At 46.1% G+C, this 26610-nt stretch overlaps 1 protein-coding gene across 2 annotated transcripts in view; it reads right to left on the bottom strand.

The window, feature by feature from the left end:
* The window catches only part of SREBF2 (sterol regulatory element binding transcription factor 2), a 37747-nt gene extending 17760 nt beyond the window's left edge, over nucleotides 1-19987 (bottom strand). The window contains exons 1-9 of one of the 2 annotated variants that reach the window (XM_077830885.1): nucleotides 19817-19987; nucleotides 14071-14454; nucleotides 12798-12979; nucleotides 7481-7627; nucleotides 6317-6538; nucleotides 4841-4955; nucleotides 4461-4642; nucleotides 3383-3575; nucleotides 2070-2251 (exon numbers count right to left, since the gene is read on the bottom strand). In XM_077830885.1, coding sequence (XP_077687011.1) covers nucleotides 2070-2251; nucleotides 3383-3575; nucleotides 4461-4642; nucleotides 4841-4955; nucleotides 6317-6538; nucleotides 7481-7627; nucleotides 12798-12979; nucleotides 14071-14454; nucleotides 19817-19898 — 1689 coding nt within the window. In that variant the 5' untranslated portion in view covers nucleotides 19899-19987. The remainder of the gene's footprint in view (nucleotides 1-2069; nucleotides 2252-3382; nucleotides 3576-4460; nucleotides 4643-4840; nucleotides 4956-6316; nucleotides 6539-7480; nucleotides 7628-12797; nucleotides 12980-14070; nucleotides 14455-19816) is intronic. The other variant, XM_077830894.1, reaches the window with a different exon arrangement.
* Between the last annotated feature and the right edge of the window lie 6623 nt (nucleotides 19988-26610).

Below are 26610 nucleotides of genomic sequence, written 5' to 3'. Positions count from 1 at the left end.
GTGGTAGCAGATGACAGAATAAGGAGTAATGGTCTCAAGTTGCAGTGGGGGAGGTTTAGGTTGGATATTAGGAAAACCTTTTTCACTAGGAGGGTGGTGAAGCAGTGGAATGGGTTCCCTAGGGAGGTGGTGGAATCTCCTTCCTTAGAAGTTTTTAAGGTCAGGCTTGACAAAGCCCTGGCTGGGATGATTTAGTTGGGGATTGATCCTGCTTTGAGCAGGGGGTTGGACTAGATGACCTCCTGAGGTCCCTTCCGACCCTGATATTCTATGATTCAGTGTAGGGACTTGTCTACACCAAATTTTGTCAGCAAAAGTTATGCCACTTTAATTAAAATTGCTGCTGCATGTCCACACTAGCTCCTTATGTCAGCAGAGTGCGTCCACACTAGCAGTTCTAGCATCGACACAGAGCAGTGCACTGTGGGTAGCTATCCCACTGTGCAACTGGCGACAGCATGCTTTGGGAAGGGTTTGCAATGCCTCATGGGGCAGGTACAGCCTCACATGATGCAGGTTTCTCAATCCCATGGTTCAGGGAGATCCTAGTAGATTGTCAGCTGCTTTTCCAACTGAGGTATTTGGGGGGGGAGGGAGAGAAGAGTGGTGTGTCTGGGGCAGGGGAGACAGCAGGCTGACCGACCTATCCTGAGGAAGGGGGAGGGGGACACCCTCACCCGCCGCCGCCCCCCCCATCAACCCCCAGCTCTACTCTACTCGGCACAGCAGTTTCTCCTGAAGCAGCCCGTTCTGCTTGCCTGCTTATGGTTCTGTGATCCCCGCAGGGAGCGGCATCCTGAGCAGCTCTGGGAGCTCTCTGTGCTGAGGAATGTCAAAGCAGCACAAGCAGGCCACTGTGTTCCTGCTGCACATCAGAAAAGCAGCATTCCACGTTATTGATTTGATCTTTGACAGCTGAGCATGACAGATACTTCCCAGAGCTTTGACAGGGGAGGGGCGCAAGCCTGCAGGGCAGCAGAGATCAAAACAGTGAGCAGCGCGGTCACGGTTGCATTGTGAGATACTGGTGGATGTCGACAAAACAAACAGCAGTGTCTACACTGATGCTTTGTCACTTTAACTTTGCGGCAATAGCCTTTGTGCCTCTCGTCGAGGTGGTTTTATTTTGTTGGCAAAACAGAATAGTTTTGCTGCCAAAAGTAGCTTTGTAGTATGTACCCCTCCCGTTTTGTCGGCAAAAGGCAGCTTTTGCTGACAAAACTTTGTAGTGTAGCCAAGGCCTAGGCTTTTTGAGGACTCCTGTCCATTACGAATTGAACAGACTAAGTACTCAATGTTAGCACCAGCTGGGATCAATCAGCATATCTCCACCAACTTCAATGCTGATTGACACCAGCTGACGATCTGAGCCCACAGATCTGAGCCCACAGATCGAATACCTGGACATGCTGAAGGCTGAAAAAGCAACTGTGAGAAACAGAGAAGCTTGGGGGAGAGGCAGGGTTCAGTTGTGGCAAAACAGGTGGAAGCACTGGGCCCCCACTATCAAAAACTGCACATTGCTTCAGTGCCAGAGAGCAGTACAGAAAGCTCTCCTGGGGGGCTGGAGGGCAGGGGAACTGTGATGGTCATAAAATAGGGAGCCTTTCGCAACGAGGGTGCAACCACAGGAAAGCTGTTCAGTGGCCTGTGGGCAGCAAGTTGGTGGATTCAGTCTAGTTCTTAATGAGACAAGCGCCTACGCTAAAAATCCCCAAGCAGCGCAGCTGACCCTTTGCTGGCCAAGTACGAGCAGGAATGAAGACTGAACTCCCCTCACTCCCCCAGAGGCTGCCCTGCAAGGCAGGAGTGAGGCAGAGATACAGGGGCTGTAGATCGGAGGCTTACAGCGCTGCTGTCTGTGCTATACACATTTAGTAGTTTGAGGTTTCACGCAGACTGGTGTCCTTTATCTGGCACCAATTCTCTCCATGTTTTCCACTTCAAACTGCACAGGAAGGTTAACCCTAGAAGTGCTAGCATTCTCCCAAGTGCCAGCCATCGGCACCTCCAAAGGGTTTACTGGGGGAAGGGCAGGATTTGCTCTGTATAGTGAGGGGTTGCTTTACCCTTGCCAAATCCAGGTCAGCCTGCTTGCGATGCCGCCAGAACATTACAGACGAGCGGGAGTGCAGCCGCGTCACCGGCTCCCCATGCACAAGGAGCTTTATAAACACACTCAGGACAATTACACCATTCACCAGCCACAACAGCAAAGTGGGCATCATCCAGCCAAACCAGCCGCCAGCACCTGGCAGAAAAAGAGAAATACAGAGAAGTCAGCCTGGATAGCAAAAGTTCAGCAGGCAACAGGTGACAAACCTGTCCAGCCCTATCAACATACCACTGTGACTTCGTTTCACATGTCCTGAATCTTGGGAAGATTTGATTTTCTTCAACTGACTGTAGTTATTGATTTCTCTCCATCTGAACACTGACTCAGATGCTTGCAACATTAAAAAAAATCTCATTTCACAAAGTTAATTTAAAAAAAACTAAACTTCCTCTTGAGGGGAGGACTGCGCAAGTGGCTCTAGTGAAGCACTGGGCATCCCAGGATGCTTGATGCCTGAAAGGGATACAGTATGATATTAATTAAATGCACAAAGGTAAGCTAGTGCAACAAGAAGGCTGCATAGTCAGGGAACTGCAGACGTCCCTATAGGGTTCCTGGTCCTTGTTAAAAGTGTAATTTAACACATCTGTGTAGGCTGTTAAACACACCATAAACCAAACAGTCTGGGAAGCACAGCCAAGTTAATATTGTGGCAGGAGCCATGATTTCTGCACTGATTTTCACAAATGACTTGATTTGTAAATTATGAAAAATGACTAGAGATAGAGAGAGTTCACCCTTATGGAAATAGAAAAAAGTGACCTAGTTCAAAACTCCATGACATCTGTCCAACCAGTGTAGCTTGTGGTGATGGACTACAGATAGGTACTTTCTGGTAGCCCACTGGACTGTTTGATTTTACCACTCCTAGTTTTTCTCTAGTAAGTACTAATCATGCCAAAGCACTCACTAGTCTATTCAGGTTTCTGACCTCCCACTTTGCCAGGGTTCTAGCTCACTGCTACAATACTTGGTAAACAAAGGAGGCTTGATGCACTCTGAAAGTCTGTTTTCAAATGACAGGTTTCAGAGTCGCAGCCGTGTTAGTCTGTATCCGCAAAAAGAACAGGAGGACTTGTGGCACCTTAGAGACTAACAAATTTATTTGAGCATAAGCTTTCGTGAGCTACAGCTAACTTCATCGGATGCATTCAGTGGAAAATGCATCCAGTGAAGTGAGCTGTAGCTCACAAAAGCTTATGCTCAAATAAATCTGTTAGTCTCTAAGGTGCCACAAGTCCTCCTGTTCTGTTTTCAAATGGTTACCTGACTCGAAGGCCAGCACATTCCTTCCAGAGCCATGGTGTATAGGGCTGTCTGATTCGGGCATCCCTCGGCCCTCCAGGAGGGATGTCAGAGGGTTGAAGGAGAGACAGAGGAATGTGAGAGCACAGAGAAGTATTCGAGAGCGATCCACCATGCCAAGAGCCACAGGGGGAGAGTCGGGTTCGTCTTTAACCTTTACAAAGGGCAGGGATGGAGAGAAAGAGCAAGAAGAGAAATAACTTTAAACACACTGTAAAACAGCAAGTGTGTGTGCGTGCGTACATGTGGGGGAGAACATGAGTTTCAACATATTTGACTAATGTCACCAAGAACTCTGGGGCAGCCTTTCCTGGCTCAGTAAGAGGGGCCCCCATCATTTCAGTTTCTTTGATTCCTTATTTTAGGCCAGCACTAAGCTTCCATCAAAGCCACATGCAGCCACCTTGCCCTCCTGCAGATCCTGCATAAGACTCATCTTGGTTGTGATGCCTACAAAATCCTTTTATCTGATAATACCTAGGCAGGTGGTGAGTTAATATTGCAACTACTCATGGGCTTATTGCCTGTAGAAGTTAGGCACAAAGCTAGTTTGTGTAAATACATGCTGTTACTATTAACCCATCCTCCCTTCCTTCATCTCCTATTTCATCTATGTCATGTGTCTTGTCTTCAAGACTAAAAGCTCTTTGAGGCAGGGTCTTTTACTACATATATATCTGCACAGAGCTTAGCATGATGCAGCCTGGCTTGGTTGGAGCCTGTATGTGCCATTGTAATACAAACAAACAAGAGCGAACATATGGCTCTCCCCCTGAAGTAGAGTCCTTTTAGACGAGAGTCATGTCTTATCCAGAGAGAGTATCTTGCACCCTTTACAACAATCTGCTTTTCCTACCACACCATCTCTTGTCCTACAGATCCTCTCCATTCCCTGCAGCCTTATCCTTCAGAGCTCTGTCAGCGCTGCTCCTGAATGACAAGCAGCTGGCACTGTTGAGACTCTCAAGGATCTAAAGTCCTGGCCATGACGTACCCTTGGAGAGGCTAGCTGCCTTGCTCTCCTGTTAACTACCATTACCTTTGCATCATCCAGGAGCGGGCTTCCCGGCTCAGAGTCAATGGAATAGGGGGAGAAGCCCTCCTGAGACCCCGAGTCAGAGGCCGGGGGAGACATCAAGAGAACATTTTGGTTGAAGTCATCCATCTTCAGGTCCACATCGTTGTCCACGAGACTGCTCAGGTCAATGCCCTTCAGCAGCTCTGCAAAGATCAGAGATTCCACTTACTACACACCTCTCGACCACGCCTTGTGCCATGCCCACTCTGCTCAGCTGGCCACAGAGATAGGGGCCAACACTGATCTGATTTCACATGCAATCTTTCATCATTGGTGCAAATGGGCAGGAGGAAGCACATGCTCCTGCTTCCTGGCCCGCTCCTGCCTGACTGACAACTTACTGTTTTTCTGGTTAGCCAGCTTCAGAACCATGTTCTCCTGTCTCAGCTTATGGTTGACCTGCTGTAGGTATTTAATGTAATCAATGGCCTTCCTCAGTACTCCAGATTTGTGCATCTGCATGGAAGCAACACGTACAGAAAGCAGTTTATAAGAGCCCTAAGCAGTGCCACCCTCTTCGCCATATGATATACAGAGAGAGTCGAAAAATGACCATCCAGTAACACCAACACAGCCACTGAAAATGTCAGCGCTGAGGTCAGGAAAGATTACACTTCGAAAGATGCAGAATGGCTTGCTAACTAGAGCAGGAGTTACTGTGTCTGGGAACCATATGGGTGAACTAACATTTATTGGAAACAAACATTAAAAACAGTTTAAGAACCCCAGAGTAACAGAATTCAAGTCCAGCCTTAACCACAAAAGATACAAGTGCATAGCTAGAAAGTAAAGGGGCTCTTTTCAGGAGGAGCATGCTCTTATGGGTTAACGCTAGGACCATTTCTCACTCTTCCATTGGCTCACTAGGAGATCCTGAGCCAGTCCCATAACTTCTACATGCCTCAGACTTCCTAACCCACCTTCATCTGCAGAGTGAAAATATCTTACCCCTTAGGGGACACTGCTAGGTTTAGCTTGTAAAGCACATGGAGCTGCTCAGACACAAACAGCTATGGAAGCACAGTGTATCACCTGGATTTTCAAAACTCAAGTTTCCCATTTCCCCAGGCAATAGCTGATGACCTCACTAACACCAGAAGCAACGTTAAGAATTGCAGCTCCCTGATCTGCAAGAGTGATGTCAGCAAATAGTGCACATGAAAGGGCATGACCATGAACTCAGGTCTTGAATGGTGGCAAAGCCTTTCACAGTGCACATTTTGCATTTGAACCAATAGTAGTTCTCACAAACCAAAGCAACAAGGAATCAAATTGCCCAGTTCCATGTAAAAAAATTGTTTTATATTGCTACAAATTTCATTCCAAAGCTCTTTTGAGACAGTTTATAGGATTCATCTACCCATCAGGGAAACGCAGCCACTTCCAGGAAGCTACTTAATAGCACAGTACATTAAGAAAGGAAGCAAAGAATAACCTATTGAAACTACTGGGGAAAGGTGTAACAATGTAGTTAGCCAGGTTGGAATTTGGCCAGAGAGTTATTTAACACAGCTAACTCTTACAAAGGGCCCAGGGGATCCTTAACCTCCAAGACAGGTTAGGTTATGTGTTTTGTTACCTCAGTTTCCAGCAACATCATGGAACACTGAGCCAGTAGTATTCTTATTCATGGGTTTTCCTTGACAGTCTACTATCCCAGTAAAATTAATATTATTAAAACCAACTATTACTAATAGCTTGCACCAGCTAAGGTCTCACCAGCGAAGCAGTCAAGCAGGATTCTTCTTATCTAACATCTGTAGGTGAGGGGGCTGCAGACCACACAAGCTTAATAACAGCAGCTTTCATCTCTTTACCTTGGCATCTGTTCCCATGACCAGGTCCTTCAGCTCAATGATCTTGTCATTTATAGATGACCGGTAGCGCTTCTCAATTATGTTATGGGTCGTCCTCCTCTCTCCTTCTTTGGGCGGTTCCAGCTGCTTGACCCCACCAGGCACCTGTTTGATGGGCATCTTTTCCTGTCCCATCATCATGGGCATCGTGGTCAAAATGGTCCCATTGCTGCCAACCAAGGTCTAAAAAGGCAGCGAACAAACAGCATTACTAGGAACAGCCAAGTTACACACGATATATGTGCCACATTAGAAAAACGAGTCTGAAAAATGAAGTGTGGAACCAGGAAATAAAAGGGTTACAAAGACCAAGGAAATACACCCCCCTCCCCAAGTCGAGGATAAGACACATTAGTAGAGCAATGCCATCGGCCATGCCAATATTTGTATGGAGAGAAAGTACTTCATTCTCCAGGATTGCTGACCTAAGACTTTTCACCAGTGTTGAGTGACTTTCATTTGAAGATGTGAAAAACAAACCCAGGATCCTGCTGGATCCCAGAATCCTTTGTACTAACCAATGGATCTCCAAAGCTACCTTCATACAATGAGAAATAAAGCTCTTTGAGAATCCCTTTGTGGGAGAAGAGAAAAAACACACAATTCCACCAGCTAACAAGTATGGCCCAAGGCTTCTGTTCCATGAAGCATGCCTGACAGTTCCTGCAATCGCTATTACAGTTAAGTGTCACTGAGGATGCTGTTCACAGAGACATCTGTTTTTGAAATTTACCATGCCATTTGCCTCAACAATATCCAGTAGTAGCAAGTTTCAGAGTGTTCATTAAGGTTTCTTTGAGCTATTTTAAGTTTGCTACCTTGTAATTATGAGTGCTTTCCTGTTCCACTGAGCTTTAAAATGGCAGTAGATTATTTGGTCATGTTCCTCTCCAGCTAACGCAGGAAAAAGGTAAACAGGAGTCTACCCTTGGTCTTTGCTCTCTGATCAGCAGACACTGCCAAAAATGCACAAAATGCATATGTAGCCTTGGTGGAAGAGAGGCTATTCCTCATCTTGGGCATGACCAGGGTAACACTCCAACTCCCTCCCATTGTCACTCATGGAGAGCACTAACAAACACTTAACAAAAGAGAGAGGCAACAACTTAGAGGAAAGATTCATACCGGTACCTGCAGTGCCGTTGTCTGAATAGGGGTGGTCAGTGTAGTGAGGGCCGGATTATGAACTGCAGCCATAACTGGATTGCCATCTGCCTTCAAAGTTGTCAAGACAAGAGAATCTGTCTTTATGATCTGAGGCTGGACCAGGACCTAGGGGTTACAGAATATGGGAACACAGCAGGTGAGCATCAGGAAATACATCTCCATCTCCAGTAACCACAAACCTGTCACATAACAGACCTATCCGACTGCATGAAGAGTTGGTAGGTAGCAAAAGCCCGGGGTCTGTAAACCCTATTTCCCTCACCCCACATCACCAGGACTTTCTCCAAACGTCAGAAGTCAACACAAACTCCACAATGAGACAACCTGTACGCAAACCTGGAAGATGGGAAAGGGAGGAACAAGACGGCCACTGGTTTTCAAGTCATGTCAATTTCTATGGGGAAATTAACATGCAAAAGTAAAAGGGTGGGGTAAGTCTCCTCTCTGAGTGGTTGCACCTATAACTGGCTCCCCTGAGAACATACCCGATTTTACTGGGGGGAGCACTCAGTACCTAACAGGGCTAGACAGCCTCTGGCAGCCACCTGGCTTGAACACATCAGATCTGGTGGTATTACAGACCACCAAGTCAGGAGGATGTGGTGGTGGTGGTGAAGAAACAAATATCCAAAACACAAGCCTGATAGTAGTGGAGGTCTTTTCCAACAAATGTCTGAGTAGCTAAAGTAATACAGCAACACACAAAATCTCTAGTAAGTTCCTGGAACGTACTAGAGATAACTTTTTATTTCAGAAAGTGGAGGACATAAGAGGGGCAGCCATTTTAGATTTGATTCTCATCAACAGGGAGGGTTTCATTGTGGAGTTAAAGGTGGAAGGTAATTTGGGTGAAAAGTGATCATGAAATGAGAGATTCATGAGTCTAAGGAAAGGAAGGAATGACCATAGGACAATAGACTTGAAAGAAGCAGATTTTAACAAACTCAGAACTGGTAGGTAAGGTCCCATGGGAAGACAATCTAAAGGAGTTCAAGTGATATGGCAGTTTCTCAAGGAGAGAATGTTAAAGTCACAACTGAAAACTATCCCAATGCAAAGAAAAGATAGGAAGAATAGTGAGAGAGGCCAATACAGCCCATCAGGACCTCTTTAATTACCTGAAAAATCAAAAAGGAATCCTGAAAAAAAAAAAAGATGGAAACACGGACAAATTGCTAGGGAAGAGTACAACAAAGAAAGTACAGGCACATAGAGACAAAATCAGAACAGTCAAGGCACAGAATGAATTCCACTAGCAAGGAACATAAAAGGCAGTAAGAAGAGGTTCTTCAGACACAGTAGGAGCAAGAGACAGACAAAGGAAAATGTAGGTCCTCTTCTTAGCAGGGAAGGAGAGCTAATAAGTGGGGACATCAAGAAAGCTGAGAAGATTAATGCTTATTTTGCTCCAGTCTTCACTAAAAAGTTAATGGTGATCAGATACTCAACATAATACTGACAACAAGGGGGAAGGAATGCAAGCCAAAATAGGGAAAGAACAGGTTCAAGAATATTTAGATAAGTTAGATATATTCAAGTCAGCAGGGCCTGATGAAATTCACTCTAAGGTCCTTAAGGAACTAGTTGAATCAATTTCTGAACAGTTGCCAGTCATATGCTCCAAGAATTCTTGGAGCATGAGTGAGATCCCAGTGGACTGGAGAAGGGCAAACAGTACCTATCTTTAAAAAGAGGAACTAAGAGGTCTTGGGGAATTATAGATCAGTCAGCCTAACTGATACATGGCAAGCCCCCAGGAACCCCTGCCCCATCCAACCCCCCACTTTGTCCCCTGACTGCCCCCGGACCCCCAGCCCCTGACTGCCCCCCGGCTGCCCCATCCAACCCCCTCTCTTTCCTGACTGCCCCCCCGGGACCCCTGCCCCCATTCCCCACCCTCTGACTGCCCCAACCCCTATCCACACCCCCAGCTCCTGACTATCCCCTGAACTCCCCTGCCCTCTATCCAAACCCCGCCCCGCCTCCTTACCGCGCTGCCTGGAGCACCAGCGGCTGGTGGCGCAGCTGCACCAGGATAGGCAGCCGCGCAGCACAGAGCACCGGGTCAGGCCGGGCTCTGCAGCTACGCTGCCCCAGGAGCTCACAGCCCCGCTGCCCAGAACATTACACCACTGGCACAGTGAGCTGAGGCTGCAAGGGAGGGGGAGGGGTGAGCCTCCAGGGCCAGGAGCTCAGGGGCCAGGTAGGATGGTCCCGCAGGGCGGATGTGGCCCGTGGGCTGTAGTTTGCCCACCTCTGATCTAAAGGATAATGGGTTATACATATACCCAGCATGGAATTTGTGAAGAACCATGCCATTTGTCAAGAACATGCCAAACCAACCTGATTTCCTTCTTTGACAGGGTTACTGGACTAAGAGATGGGGGAAAGCTGTAGATGTGGAATAGCTTGATTTTAGTAAGGCATTTGACACAGTCCAACGTTACATTCTCATGAGCAAACTAGGCAAAATTACTCTAATGTGGGTGCACAATTGGTTGCAAGACTGTACTCAGAGAGTAGTTATCAACCATTTGGTGTCAAAATAAAGAGGTGTACCTAGTGTGGTCCCACAGGGGTCAGTCCTGAGTCCAATACAACTCAATATTTTCATTAATGACTTGTTTAATGGTGTAGAAAGTACACTTATAACATCTGCAGACGACACCAAGCTGGGAGTGGCTGCAAGCGCTTTTGGCATACAGGATTAGAATTCAAAACAACCTTGACAAATTAGAGAATTGTTTTGAAATCAACAAGATGAAATTCAATAAAGACAAATGCAAATTACTACACTGAGGAAAGAAAAATCAAACGCACAACTTCAGAATAGGGAATAACTAGCTGAGTGATCGTAGTTCTGACAAGGATCTGGACGGTATAATGGATGACAAATGGAAGAGGAGTCAACAATGTGGTGCAATTGTGAAAAAGTCTAATAGCATTTGGTAACTGTTCTGCTCTATTTGGCAGTGGTGAGGTCTCAGCTGGAGTACTGCATCCAGCTCTGGGTGCCATACTTTAAGAAAGATGTGGACAAAGTCCAGAGGAGAGCAACAAAAATGATAAGAGTCTTAGAAAACTTGACCTACGAGGAAAGGTTCAAAAACTGGGCACGTTTAGTCTTGAGAAAAGATGACTGAGGAGATCCTGATAACAGCCTTCAAATAGGTTAAGGGCTGTTATAAAGAGGATGGTGGTCAATTGTTCTCCATGTCCTCTGAAAGTAGGACAAGAAGTAATGGGCTTAATCTGCAGCAAGGGAGATTTACATTAGATACCCTTATAGTTAAAAAGTTTTTCTTAGTAATGAAGCTTTGTAATAGGCTTCCAAGGGAGGCTGTGGAATCCCCATCATTGGAGATTTTTAAGAACAGGTTATACAAACACCTCTCTGGGATGGTCTAGGTGTACTTGGTCCTGCAGGGTGCTAGACTCAATGACCTCTCGAGGTCTCTTCTAGGATTCCATTATTCTCACCTATCGCCTGAGGATTACAATCAAGTTTTACCTCTGTCAAGGTTCCTTCCCCACTCTGAACTCTAGGGTACAGATGTGGGGACCTGCATGAAAACCTCCTAAGCTTACTTTAACCTAAGCTGGTAAAAACTTCCCTAAGGTAAAAACTATTTTATCCTTTGCTCTTGGACTTCCACTGCCACCACCAAACATTTATCTGGGTTTATTTATTAGGAAAGCGTTGTTTGGAAACATCTTTCCCCCAAAAATCTTCCCAACCCTTGCAGCCCACTTCCTGGGGAAGGTTTGGTAAAAATCCTCACCAATTTGCATAGGTGACCACAAACCCAAACCCTTGAATCTTAAGAACAATGAAAAAGCATTCAGTTTCTGAAAAGGATTTTAATAGAAGTAAAAAGTAAAAAAGAATCACCTCTGAAAATCAGGATGGTAAATACCTTACAGGGTAATTAAATTCAAAACATAAAGAATCCCTTTAGGCAAAACCTTAAGTTACAAAAAGACAGACAGGAATATCCATTCTATTCAGCACAGCTTAATTTCTCAGCCATTTAAAGAAATCAATCTAACGCATATCTAGCTAGATTACTTACTAAATTCTAAGACTCCATTCCTGTTCTGTCCCCAGCAAAAGCATCACACAGACAGACACAGACCCTTTGTTTTTCTCCCTCCTCCCAGTATTTTGAAAGTATCTTGTCTCCTCATTGGTCATTTTGGTCAGGTGCCAACGAGGTTATCCTAGCTTCTTAACCCTTTACAGGTGAAAGGATTTTTCCTCTGGCCAGGAGGGATTTTAAAGGTGTTTACCCTTCCCTTTATATTTATGACAACCTCATTTGGCTGAAATAACCAGTTAACCCAAACTTCACTCAAATTGAAGCCAACAGTAAAGGGTGATTACCCTTCATCCTAAATATTCTTCTTTGCTTTTCCATTTTTGCAGCTGTTTCACCATTCCTGATCCTGGGTGGGACAAGAAGTGGCATGATACAGTTTTGCTTAACCTCAGTAATCTCTTTCATACAGAGTGTATACCCTACAGTGAAGCACTTCACATAATAGCAAAGGGAGAAAACAGATCCCTTTACTTTTGTGGGTATATTTTCAAAAGATTTGATAGGAGATGAAGCAGCAGAGAAATACAGGAAGATGTTCCATATAGCAGAAGTCCACAGTGGAAAAGGCTCTAATAGCTGCATCGGTGAAATTTTAACAAGAATAGAAGAAGCAGATGTGTTATTGGCAGCCTAACCAGAAGTAGGAAGAATTAGAAATCTACCATAAAAGACTGCTAGCATGAGATTTCCAGTCTGGTTTGGCTGACCAAAGCAACTTAGACACACAGGATAACATAACTATGCAGCCAGACTTTTAGATGTTTAGTCAAACAGAACCTTGTGAAGTTTGCCCAGTGCTACATCTAATCGTGCTATGTGACAGGACAGATATTCCAAGTGGTATGTTCACAATACGGAGCTCCTTTGTCTGGGTTAAATAAAGCAAGATGTTTTTTTGGTTTTTTTTGAAACAGAAAGATTTGTTAGAATCACTTTCCACACCCAACAACTCAGGATCCCAGAGTAAGCCCAGCACCAATCAAGCAACTAAGCCTCAGCTAGCCCCATGCGCCACACCCCATCCTTGGATCAGTCAAGCAACCAAGCCTGCTCCTGCACTATCCTCCTCCATGGATCCTGGGGATCCCTGAAGTTCTGCAAATTGTGCCCTCCACACTGCATTTGCTGAGGGCACTAGACACTCCCTTCTTTGTGTATTCCATATTTTTACTTACTGGAACTTGCTGGACCTGAGGAGCAGCTACTGTCTGGACTGTGGCAGGGGTTAGCGTTTGGATGGTGCCATTGGCAGCCTGCGTGAACACCCTCTGAGCCTGCACAGTCTGCACCTGCTGCTGGATGGTCACTGGCTGAACTTGGGAGGACGTCACCAGGCTCTGAACTTGAGGCTGAAGCACTGAAAAGGAGAAAAAGATGTGAGGGATAGCACAGCAGAGAGGCTCTCAGTCTGAAGGCTGTGACACCCAAGAAGTCTGTAAACGGCTTAGTGGGTAACTCATAGCACCTCCATTACCTTGTGAACTATCACACAATTCCCTTAATGGCACTGGACCTAGCACAACAGAACCTGGGATGCACTGAGGACCAGTTGGGAGCAGCTGAATGGCAAGAGCATGGGAGGAAGAGGTTGGGCACCCTTTTGTCTGCTGAACGCTTTAGTTATAACAGAGTCTCTGGCCCGGCCTTCCCTACAATGCTGCCATTAGTACTCCACGTGACTTATCCTTGCATAAGCTCTTAGCACCTGAAAACAGAATCCAATGCCTATACAATAGAGAACTATGATGACTGACCTTAATGACAGCTCATTATTATTTTTATTTTAGCCCCTCGGGGCAGGAGCTTTTTGTTCTGTGTTTGTCCAGCACCTAGCTCAGGGGGGTCCTGGTCCATGATTAGGGCTCCCAGGCACTAAGGTCAGATGTGTTCCAATTAAACCTTCTGGGAAGTGCCCCTACTCACCAAAAGCATTACTCTGAGTACCTGAACTCTCATACCATACGCCTTAGTCCCTTATTTTATTGCCCTGGATACAGTCACAGAGGGAAGACATACGGGAGAGAATGAGAGTTCAGGTCCTGGGTTTACCCTTTGCTCCCACAGCTAGGAGCAGTACAAAAGTAAACTATGACATAATTCCTAAAGCAGCATCTACAAAGCCCCCTAAGAAGCCAATGCAAAGGATTGTGGGGCCACGTTTGAGGTGAGCAAGTGGAGCTGCGTCACAAGTAGATCATATGAAAAGAGTTAGAAACCCAGACACTAGAGTTTTCCTGTCTTGCCCATTGAATCTGAGTGAAAGTACACTTCATTTAGATTGAAACTCTTCATGCAATACAAGTGATTTCCCAAAGACCAGGTCATAAATTAGAATTACTGGGCAAACAGCATCCTCTAGAGCCATCATGCCTAAGTTTTCTTTGAAAGGTAGCTCTTTTTCATGACTACAAAATAAAAAATACAGTGTTTTGAGCCCCCAGGCACTACCTTGAAAACTCGTGGCTGCATTCTGGTATATTAGCGGTTGCTGAATGAACCTGGTCTGGGGAGCAGAGCTGAAAGTTGGAGTAATCATCACAGTCTGCTGTTGGAGCTGGGGCTGGAGCTGGGGACGAGGCTGAAGGAGGGGTGCAGATCGCTGAGGGGCAGGTGCTGCTGCCTGGGGCACTTTGACTTGCACAGGCTGGAGCTGGGGAGAGGCAGCGGTGGATGGGAAGGACTGCAGCTGTGCCTGGCTGTATGAGCTCTGCAGTGGATGGTTCAAGGTTCCACCAGCGCTACCTTCACCACTGCTCTGGAAGGTGCCACATAACTGCTCTGAAAACAGATCCGGAAACTCCCCGACCTGGTTGCTGACAAACTGCAGCATCTCTGAAAAGAATAAGAAAACATTTTAAGTGCTATCCTCATACTGCTCCATTCCTCCACCATCATTAGGTCAGGTTCAGAAGCTTATGTGAGTGTGGGAGGGAGGGGACAGAGGTTCAGGGTGATCCAGGACTGCAATAAGAGAGGCTACATGACACAAACACACAGTAGTATTTGCAGACAGCAAGGGGTCACATCTAGAACAGTGGTGGGGAGGAGGTTGCTACAGTCAGGAGTGAGACGCAGAAGAGCTGCATAAGAAGAGTCTGCAACAGCACCTACCCATGCGGAGTCTGACTGCAGCCTGTTCCGCAACTCCCACGCCAATAAGAATTAATAAAGCCATCTCCAAAATGAGCGCAGACATTACAAAAACCCACATTTTAACACAGCAGCCTTCTGAGGCAATCAGATGTGATATAGGAACAAAACAATTGCAGAGCGCCACCCAACAGTTACTCTCCCACCAAGCTTTTAGGGGAGCATAAGGGAATAAATAAGCACCTCAGAAGTGGGGAAATTTGAACAAGAATTCGGCTTAAGTTAAAGTTTAAACCTAAGGGAAAGACAAAAACATAGCGGAACCATCATCCTACAGGGCTTTGGTGAGAGGAAGCAATGCCCACATTTAGTTCTTAGATTTTTTTTTTTAAAGGTGTTTATTTTAAAAATAAACATGCCTCATGATCTCCTGCAATACATGTCCCTTCTAACCAGGCTAGAGTTCTACAGCAATCATTAAATCTAATGCAAGCATTGATCCATTAACAATGGAAACAAAGAAAAAGACATTAGAAATGAAAGCATCGCTGCTCCCTAAAAGGATCTAACCTAGAGATCCTTACATTTTATCCTGCAGAGTGCAACAAGTCCATAAGGCTGCCTTGGTGGCTAGGTAGGGGTGTAGGGGAAAAGAGAGCTCTTCATAAGATGTTGGCTCAGTTTGTACAGACACAGCAGAAGAGCTCTTAATACTCCGCATTTATATAGGACTTCACTCCTCCAAAATGCCACATACATATTAACTAATTAATTTTCACAGCCTCCATGGCAGAAAAGTAAATATTATCCAGCACCTTTGCATCCTCTATGCCTTTTACCATATTAATCTGTCTCACTTCTACCCAATGGGCATATCAGTAAATTGATGGGATAAATACCCAAGAGTGAGGATAATCTATTTTAAAGAAAAAAAACTGTCAAGTCTGGGAGACCCAAACGGATTCCCCCAGCCTAGTTATACATCAAGAATAAGTTGATGTTACTTCGGCTACAAGAGGCCCAATAATTTACTTTTCATCTGCACATCAGCTATCTGAAGGAAACAGCTACCAGATGGGGCAAAAGACTTATCAAACTAACTGTGGTTTTGGCCAAATGAATGAAGGACATACGTTTTTATGTAGCGTACAATGAACCTGTCACAAAATACTATTGAAGGATGTAGGAAAATGTCAAGAAAATTAAACATTTGTAAATAAGGATAACATCTACATTGGTGCTAACGTGGATAAAATGACAAAAGATATTTATCCTCATAAGCTGTCAAACTGATCACCAGCTGGGGTCAGGAATAAAATACCCACCATGCTTATCACTGTAGTCTTACACAACAAGGCTTTTCAGTTTCCTCTGAAAAATCCATCAGCGGCTATTATTGGAGGCAGGAAACAGGTCTAAATTGGACAAGGTTTTGTTCCGGCATGGTAGTTCCTATTTAGGAGCTGATTTTCAACTGTTTTGTATTAAAGAGCATTTATTCACAATTTCTGAAGTTACTGACTTGGAATCTTAGGAATTTTTTGTTTACAAATATATTGCTTCATCACAAGTCAAATCCCACTTTTATCAGTAACCAAGTGCTGCCTAAAGTGAATTTGACCAAAAAGTCAAAAACAAAAAAACCGCAAAGGATGAATTTCAGGAAATTTGGCTGCATATGGAACAAAAACATTTTCCAAAAACTATATAGCTTTGCTAGTAGTAGTACAATAAGGAGAATAAAATACAAAGAATTGTAAGAAACACACAGCCAGATGACAACGCTCCCTCCTAAAACCTAATTGCCAAAGCAAAGAAGGAGAGAGGAAACCTGCAAAATAACCACGCAAACCGCATAAGCCAGAAAATAAGATTTCAGGAATATGGAAGGCTGCCAACAGCTAGCAATTAAATGATGAACCTCTTATTTTGCAAAGATTATATATGCCCTTAAGTGTTTGAAAGGAGTGAACCACTAAAGAGGAACAAGACAAGTTACTACAGAACACAGTTCTAGGCAACCCTGTACCAAAAAAATGTCAACAAAATGTTGTGACATTGAGTCCACCTATGATTTAATACCACAATCACATCAGTAAAGAAGCTGAGCTCTTTACCAGTTAAACAAATGCAAAGAACTAGTCCAACACTTGAATTATGTTTCTCTCTCCTCCTTGGATGGTGACCAGAATTTTGTTTTTTATTTAAATAAATACAGGTTTATTTTTAAAAATATATCAGTCAATTTCAAATTTAATTTTAAATAATCTATTCAAATCATTTCTATTAAATACAAAAAATTAACATTAAACATCACCTTTGCTGCCAAGTTTTAAAGAAAGTCAAACCACTGAGCTGGTGGAAATCAGTGGCTAGGCACACAGAACTACAATTTGTTGAAGGAAGAAAGGCTCCTGGGCTTCCCTTCCCTCCCTGATAAGCTTCTCCTTTGCTTTGAACTGAACATAAACATGAGTGCAACCAGAACACTGACTGCAGACTGATTAGAATTTGCCTCTTGCCTCAGTGTCCAAGCTGTAAGTAGCATCCCATGCAGCTCCTCAGGGAGAGCATATATTATTTATACTCACATGGAGTAACTCAATCTTCAGTGTACATCATAACCATTAATTACTGTAATTAAGCCTTACCACAATCTTGTAAGATAAGAATATGACCCTCATTTTACAAACTGGGAAGCAGAGAGAAACAACAATTGATTTGCCCAAGGCTACACTGCAAATTAGTTGCAGTTATTACTCAAGGACATCTGACTCAATCCTGTGTTGCACCCATTAGACACCCACTGCCTCAGCCCCATGCACCCAAGGGCACAACTGGTGAGCAAAGCAAGGAAAGGCAGTTAGCCCAATATCAGGCCAGGTTGGCAAATCTCCACTGTCTTTTGCAGGTCAGTTTTCATTTTCAGCCCCTGGGGAATCAACAAGAGCTGTCTGTCAAGCAGTAAGTAAGTAGCTCGTTTGTTGAAGTTTTTGGTTGCCCCAGGTTGCTGGAAAGTAGATTCCCATCCTCTCCAGCACTGCCCCACCATCTGAGTTCTCTAAAAACATGAAGAGTATAAACAGTAAGGAAGAGGTAGAAATGTTTAGAGTGATCCAAAGAGATGTAACAAGGAGAAACAAGATGAAACTGAACAAAGGGAAAACTTTTCTAACAGTAAGGTACATGATCTGTAGAATAACCTCTCATAGCAACTAGTGGAAGCCAAATCACTTGAGTCATTTGAAACTGACTTTGAAAAAGCCCTGGGGAATATGCTGTTGGAAACAGCCAAGCCTTGACTTCAGCAAGGGTGGTGCTGGGAGAAAAGATGTGATTTAATTGGGCTCTTCCATCTCTAATTTCTTTGATTCTAAGAAAGATATTTGTAATCCCTATTACTGCTGGGTAGTACTGGCAAGAAGCTAAAAACAAGAACTAGAAAAAAGGGACAGGACCTACTAGACCTGGGACAGAGCACCTGTCCCAGAACGAAAGGGCACTATTCTAATATGTTCCATATAGGTTCCTATACCACACTCACCACCCGGGTATCTAAGCACCACCCACAGTGAGTCAATCCCTTGAAAAACATTAAAAAGAACAGCGGGTACAAGTTAAACAAGATTGTTCATCAAGTGACAGGACTGCTCCCACACATCAAAGTAGAAGCATTTTTAGATACAGAGTTCCACATTGTAAACTCTTAAATAAGTGTCTTAAACTGACAGACTGGTATACATGCTGCTCTGAGAGACATTCTACACACCCATAACACAACAAGGTAGTCAGTAGGGATACAGGAAGAAAGCAAGCAGGCACACCTCTATCCCCTAAGGAAGTCCCCTGACACTAACAGAAAGCAGGTTTCTAGGGTGCAGCTACCATGCTAGCTGAGCTGTAGCTCACGAAAGCTTATGTTCAAATAAATTTGTTAGTCTCTAAGGTGCCACAAGTCCTCCTTTTCTTCATGTCAGCACTGTTTCACATGGAGGCACACAGGATGCTGCAGGCACATCATGGGAAGACCAATGAATAGGACACACACATTGCATGCCTGCCTGGGGGTGGGATGGGGACAGTTTCACCACACATGACTCATATCTATAACAGGCAGACACTCCTAGGCGGGTACATAAATGTTGTCTAGGCAGGCACATGTATCCAGGACTGCAGGGGTGGCCTCACAATGTACATCATATACATATGATAAGAGGACGTGACATATCTAAAGGAGCAAGTTTTACCACACACCTTGCAAGTCTACTGAATGATTTTGCCCCGCTAGATACTGTGCAGGTGATCACAGGCTTGCCACATGTACGTCACACCTATGCTACACATCCCAGAGTGGACGGCCACAGAATGGCCACATGTGCGTTAGTGAACCCCACACATTTCATTCCCCTGCCAGCTACTCTGTGGAGAAAGACACAGGCTTAAGCTGCCACACACATCACTCTCCCCATCAGAGAAAGGGCGGGGGGGGGGCACAAGCTGGCCATACACCCACTACATACCTTAGAAACGAGTGGGCAAAACTTGAAATCACACATGCTGAGGCCACCACCAGAAGCAACCACAGCCCAGTTACACATCAGTACCTCTCTCCATACACATGGTAGTGCCCCTTGGTGTACCCCCCAGTGAGGTGGGCAGAGCCTGGGCATATGTCAGTGCCCCCCCATACACCTACCACATAAGAACATAAGAGATAGCATGCTGGGTCAGACCAATGATCCATCTAGCCCAGTAGCCGGTCTTCTGACAGTGGCCGGTACCAGAGCACCAAGAGACACAGAGAACAAGGCAATTATGGAGTGATCAACCCCTGTTATCCAGTCCCAGCTTCTGGCAATCAGAGGTTTAGGGTCCCCCAATGCATGGGGTTACATCCCTGCCTAATAGCCCTTGATGGACCTATCCTTCATGAACTTATCTAGTTCTTCCTTTTAACCCTCTTACACTTTTGGCCTCCACAACATCCCCTGGCAAGGAGTTCCACAGGTGATTTATGCAGTGTGCGCACCACCTCCAGACACCCCCCTCCCGAGAGGGGCGGGCACAGCCCGGGCTCCCTGCCCTGCAGACTCCCCGCTCTCACCGTCGATGTCTCCCAGCGTGAGCTCGTCCCCCAGCTCCGTCAGGGTCTCCATGGCTTCCATACCCAGCTCGCGGGTCTCCATCCCGGCTCCGCGCACGAGCCCGCCCCCGCCCGGGCACCGCCTCAGCCCAGGTTCCCAGCACCCGCCGCTGCCGCCTCCATCTTGGGCCAGCCCCGCCCCCACCTGCGTGCCAGGCGCCAGGGCCGCGCGCTTCCTCGGTTTGTTGTCAATGAGACCAGGTCTCCTCCGGCCAATCAGCGGGCGAGGCGGCTCGTGGTGTGATTGCACGTCAGCGATCAGCAGCTGCGATTAGCATACGGGGCCGAGCCCTGCCTCCTTCCCAGGTGGAATATTCATGAGGGGGCGGGGACAGAACGCTGATTAGTTATTAGTCCGAAGTAGGATTTAAAGAGACAGGACGAATCTGGGACAAGGGTGAAGTGTCCTGGAGGGCAGCGGGTGTGATGAGGGGGAGGGACAGGAGGGCAGCGGGTGTGGTGACGAGGGGGGTGGGCAGTGGGTGTGGTGAGGGAGGGGGAACAGTGGGTTTGGTGACGGTGGGGAGGCTGGGGGTGTGGTGACGGGGGGGAGGTGGGCAGTGGGTGTGGTGAGGGAGGGGGAACAGTGGGTGTGGTGACAGGGAGGGGGAGGTGGGCAGCGGGTGTGGTGAGGGAGGGGGAACAGTGGGTGTGGTGACGGTGGGGGGGCTGGGGGTGTGGTGACAGGGAGGGGGAGGTGGGCAGCAGGTGTGGTGACGAGGGGGGTGGGCAGCGGGTGTGGTGAGGGAGGGGGAACAGTGGGTGTGGTGACGGTGGGGGGGCTGGGGGTGTGGTGACAGGGAGGGGGAGGTGGGCAGCGGGTGTGGTGACGAGGGGGGTGGGCAGCGGGTGTGGTGAGGGAGGGGGAACAGTGGGTGTGGTGAGGGCGAGGGATGGGGAAGGTGAAGGGGTGGGCGAGGGACGGGGGAATGGCAAGGCAGGCGAGAGGCACAGATGTACTGTCAATCTGAAGCATTCAAAAATCTCAAGTCAGGCCCGCAATATAATGCCAACAGGGTAATTTTGGCCCAGTAACATGCCCTCCTGGCAAGAGGTACCACAGTGCAGCACCAGTAAAGACACAATAGCTTGGATATGGTTTTTCAGCATGGCTGCTCTTGCCCAGGCTAGGCTAATTCGGGTGCCAATCACCCAAGATAATGCTGCAGTGAAAACTACCCGAAACGAAGAATAATTCCAGTGCAGTCAGAGGTCGTCTTGTTGCCCATTTACTCGATTTTTGTTATGAATCTTGTAATATTTGGTGTTTTACTTACTGCCACAGATCCTGGAGGCAAGTGATTGTGAGAATTTCAGCTTTCATATAAAAAGGGTAAGTTTCTAGCCCTCCTGGTAGCAGAGAAAATATTGCAAATGTGACTTGAGTGCATAGATGCTGACTCCATGGGTACTCGGGCTGAAGAACCTATGGGGAAAAATAGTGGGTGCTCAGCACCCACCGGCGGCCAATCAGCTCCTCCCCTGCCTCCCGAACAGTGGGGTGCAGGAGGTGCTGGAGGGGAGGGGATGGAGCGGGGGCAGGAAAAGGTGGGGGAGGCAGGGGTGGGGCCTTGGGGTTAGAGGTGGAGTCGGGCGGGGCCTGGGGCAGAGCAAAGATCTAGCAACCACTGGGGGAAATGAGGAAGCTGGCGCCTGTGCCTGAGTGCTCCTAAAGGCTCAGAAACCAGAAGTCAATTTTAATTATTATTTTTTTAATTCTCGTGATTTTAAAGCCAATCTCTGTAATTTTTTGGGACCTGACTCATGATCTTGAATGTCTGGGGCTGGCAATAGTACATTGGGGTTTCACTAGAGTAGAAGAAGAACAACATTAGGCCCTCTACCCAGTTAAGGTTAAACCAGCGTCATGCAGCTGCCTGTGCCTCACCTGGTCATGATGCATTCCACACGGGCCTCCCATAGGTCCTGAAATACACACATTCTCTATATAGTTAAAAACCTCTTTCCAGGCTCCTTTACCTCACTGCAGCCTTTGTATTATGAATCACTCCATTCTCCTGGCTCTCCTCCCTAGCTCTCCCTTCTGTCTCAGCTCCTCTTCTATCTAATTCAGCGCTTTCATGCTGGATCGTCTTCTTTGCTAAGACCCCTTTTTCTATGGAGTCTAACCACATTCAGTTCACTGCCTCTGATCTTTTCTAATCTGCCTTTTCCCTCATGTTCCCAGGAACACACCCACCACTTAGGCTCTCGCTAAGTCCTGTCGCTTCTTCCTCTTAATTATCACCAGAATCCTCCTTTTCCTTTCTGTTCCCACCATTAAAATCATGGTCAGTTCTTGCCCTTATTGTTCTAACCTTCTCCTCTTCAGTGTGTCCAAAATACCACTAGTAATGTCATCTTTGTCTCCTTCTGCTCCATAGTGATGCCTTCTTTTTCTTGTGGCTTCCTGCCTCAATCCAATTCAAGCTCATGTTAATATGCAAGGCCTTATGTAATTCCCCACCTACACCTCTGCTCTCACTTTCCCTTAGCAACTCCCCACCCACCATCTAAATTCTTCCCAGTCCTTTCAGTTTACTGTTCCTTTTTCTGTATTCCCTCCTTCTCCCCCCACAGTTCTATATCCTTCTTTCCTACTATATCCCTGTCGTCATCGTCAGGCATCTCTCCTCCCTCTTCCTCATTAATAATCACCACACTCTCCCCATCCTGAATCGTTGCCTGTGCGTTGTGTTGGTCATAGTTTGAGAGTCAGTTCTGTGGGTAGAAAACATTGATCTAGAAATAAAGTGCTGCATAAGCTTATAGCACTATATGAAGAAAATAGTAACAATAATTAATAGTGAAATAGAGCAGGCATTTAATAGCAGCTTTACACAACAATGCAGGACAAGGAGTGAAGACAATAGCATCCAATTGAAATTGTCGGGAGAGTTTTGATCAGCAGAATGTAACTTCCCAATTAAAATTTAGCCAGACCATTGGGGCTACCACCCCTACTTTTATGGAAAGTGCCATGGGGTCTGTTTAGAGTTCTGATGCTCATTAGAACTTAGAGCCTCTCTGTTTGTGTGCCATCTGAAAGACAACCGCAACACTGCTCTTCTAGCACTATTCTGGGGCACTGGTTTAGTATAGACTCTAAAGGATGACCACCATCAATTACAAATAGTACTTCCTGCAACACCGTGGATTTTCCTGAGAAGTCTCCCATCCAACTACTTTCCAAACCAGACCCAACTCCGCTTAGTATAAGATGTGAGGTGATACCACCAGGTGGCATAGCCACCCCATTCCCTGTATATGACACAGCTGAAATTTAACCCTGCAAAACCAGCTGTTAGCACAAGACGCGTGAATGGAGACATTTCCAAAATGAATTCCTACCCATGGATTCTCAGCACTGCAGATGGACCATGTTTGACCAGAGCCAGGAGACAGAAATCTTACCAGGCAAACCTCTTCCTTTGCAGAGTGAAGCAACCAATCTGTAACATGAGTAGCTATGCAAAAATGAGACCCTCTAAGACAAAGGGACTGAATGTTTTTCAAAAGGTGATCCTATATTCAGTCACTTGCAACTGCTCCTTCTCATCTGTCTTCCCAACTCCTCTGCATCGTGTCCCAGGAGGCAAAAAGAACATAAGAACAGCCATACTGGGTCAAACCAAAGGTCCATCTAGCCCAGTATCCTGTCTTCCGGCAGTGGCCAATGCCAGGTGCCCCAGAGGGAATGAACAGGTAATCATCAAGTGATCCATCCCCTGTCGCCCATTACCAGCTCCTGGCAAAGAGAGGCTAGGGACACCATTCCTGCCCATCCTGCCTTATAGCCATTGATGAACCTATGCTTCATGAATTTATCTAGTTCTTTTTTGAACCCTGTTATAGTCTTGACCTTCACAACATCCTCTGGCATGGAGTGCCACAGGTTGACTGTGCGTTGTGTGAAAAAAAATACTTCCTTTTGTTTTAAACCTGCTGCCTATTAATTTCATTTGGTGACCCCCTAGTTCTCGTGTTATAAGAAGGAGTAAATAACACTTCCTTATTTACTTTCTCCACACCAGTCATAATTTTATAGACCTCTATCATATCCCCCCTTAGTCTTCTCTTTTCCAAGCTGAAAAGTCCCAGTCTTATTAATCTCTCCTCATATGGCAGATGCTTCATACCACTAATAATTTTTGTTGCACTTTTCTGAACCTCTTCCAATTCCAATATATCTTTTTTGAGATGGGGTGACCACATCTCACGCAGTATTCAAGATGTGGCCATACCATGGATTTATAAAGAGGCAATACGATATTTTCAGTCTTATTTTCTATCCCTTAATGATTCCCAACATTCTGTTTGCTTTTTTGACTGTCGCTGCACATTGAGTGGATGTTTCCACAATGACTCCATGATCTTTCTTGAGTGGTGGTAACTAATTTAGACCCCATCATTTGATATGTATAGTTGGGATTATGTTTTCCAATGTGCATTACTTTGCATTTATCAACACTGAATTTCATCTGCCATTTTGTTGCTGAGTCACCCAGTTTTGTGAGATCCTTTTGTAGCTCTTCGCCGTCTGCCTGGGACTTAACTATCTTGGGTACTTTTGTATCATCTACAAATTTTGTCACCTCACTGTTTACCCCTTTTTCCAGATCATTTATGAATATGGTGAATAGGACTGGTCCCAGTACAGACCCCAGGAGGACACCACTATTTACCTCTCTCCATTCTGAAAACTGACCGTTTATTCCTACCCTTTGTTTCCTATCTTTTAACCAGTTACCAACCCATAAGAGATTGGATTCCAATGAGGGAATTTGTGGAGTGGTGCTCGTGGCATCCTCTGAGCAAACGCATGTTGGTGGAAAGTCAGATACAGAGAACTGGAATGGGCTTGCGCCTCCCCAGCGCTTCCAAGTTTTCTATCAACACGGCACCAGGAGAAGAGGATCACAACTGAACAGCCGAGATTCAAGAACGGAGGGCTGTGCCATCGCTGCCGACTGTTGGTCCTGCTCATTGCTTTGTAGCCTGTATACCTTCTTGGTAAGCAAATACTCTGTCAGGCCTTCCTGTCCCCTTCCATCTCCAAACTATGACAGTAGTAGAAGCAAGGAACAGAACTAGCTGGCCATATGCTTGGCTGTTGGAAGAGCTGTTATTCAGAGGACTGGCACACATGAAGCTGTCTGTTGTATCAAATCGTGCATCTTTGCCGCAGTACAGATTTTGGAGGGGGCTGCAAGCAGTGGCCCACCTCACATAGGAGAGTCTTCCCCTATCCCCCTTGCACCCAGGCTCTGAAGGATCTGGCCACCTGTATCCCGCTCAGATGCCAGGAGTGGCTTGAGAGGCAAAGGTAAATTAGCCCAAACTGAAATTTGACCAGGGATTTGTATCCCTGCTTTTGCAAGAGTGTCATCAGATCTTCAGTGACCCCACACACTCAGGTCTCCATTTCATTATCCAGTCAAAAGATGGTGCCTCCAGCAGCACAACCAAAGCACCATGCTGGGACATAAGGTCAGTACCAGGCGTGGGAAGGAGAGCACCACTTCCAACAGCTGCTTTATTTGCCTTGGTCCCCACCATTGGGGACCTGGATTTCAGAGGTGCTGAGCTCCTGTAGATTCCATTGAATCCGTGCCAGTTGTGGGTATTCAGCACCTCTGACAAATCAGGCTAGTGGTGATCAGGCATAGTCTTATTTCACCTGTGGGCTCAGAGGCAATCATAACCCAAGTTGCTACAGCAGCTGGGCACCATCATCAGATACCTTTATAGCCTATCCCCACCCTCGCTATTGTCTCTCATTCACTATGAGATGTCAGCTTCTGCTTCCATTCTTCCGGCCTTCATTGTCCACGTGTTTCATTTTCAATCACCTCCTTGCTCTCACCTGTACTGTACGTGGAACGAGAGCCCCATAAACATCTGCAAGGTCACCTCACTGTCCACCTCCAGCTCCCTCTTGGAAACTCTTTTGCTGTGATGCCTACAAAAAACTTGCCAACAGGCTGGTGGTGAGCTGAGAACACTTCCTGTCATGCTGATCAATATTGTCTTGTTTCCTGGTATTCCCCTCCCTCTCTCTCTACCCATCGTCTCTTGTCTTATACTTAGACTGTAAGCTCTTTGGGGTAGGGACCATCTTTTTTTCTTCTGTTTGTACAACGCCTAGCACAATGGGGTCCTAGTCCCCAACTCAGGCTCCTGGATGCTACTGCAGGACAAAATAATACCTGAATGTTGGTTCCTGGAGCCCCATCCTTTCTTTGGGAGAGGGAGCAAAGGTATACATACGAGGGAGAAGAGAACAAGGAGAGATGCAAGCAACAAATCTCTCCCCCACTGCATGAGGAGCCAGCAAGGAGCAAGGGTAAGTGCAGGCCCTGTGGGTTGCATGTCTTCCCCACGAGAGGTCTGATGGTGCAGAACAGGAGATGGGATAGCCATAGGGGATAGACCACTAGTCTGATCCAGCACGGCAGCCGCAAGAGGCCAGATTTTAGAATGTATTTAGTGCTTAAAGATGCAGGCAGTAGACACTAATGGGATTTTCAAAAGCACCTAAGCAGGTTAGGCCCCTGACTTCCACTGAAACCAATGGGAGTTAGGTGACTAGCCTGCTTGGGCATTTTGAAAATCCCACTAGGCCCCTAAATACCTTTGAAAATCTGGCCCTAGATGCCAAGGAAGGTTGGTGGAGTATGGGGAAAGAGTACCATTAAAAAGCTTAAAGCTATAGTACTGCGTATGGAGACAGCCCAGGGGTATTTGTGTCAGTC

This window comes from Eretmochelys imbricata, chromosome 1, assembly GCF_965152235.1.
Source record: "Eretmochelys imbricata isolate rEreImb1 chromosome 1, rEreImb1.hap1, whole genome shotgun sequence".
NCBI classification, from domain to species: Eukaryota; Metazoa; Chordata; order Testudines; family Cheloniidae; genus Eretmochelys; species Eretmochelys imbricata.
The sequence above is the reverse complement of the archived record's forward strand: the minus strand, read 5'-3'. Positions and strand labels throughout refer to the sequence as shown.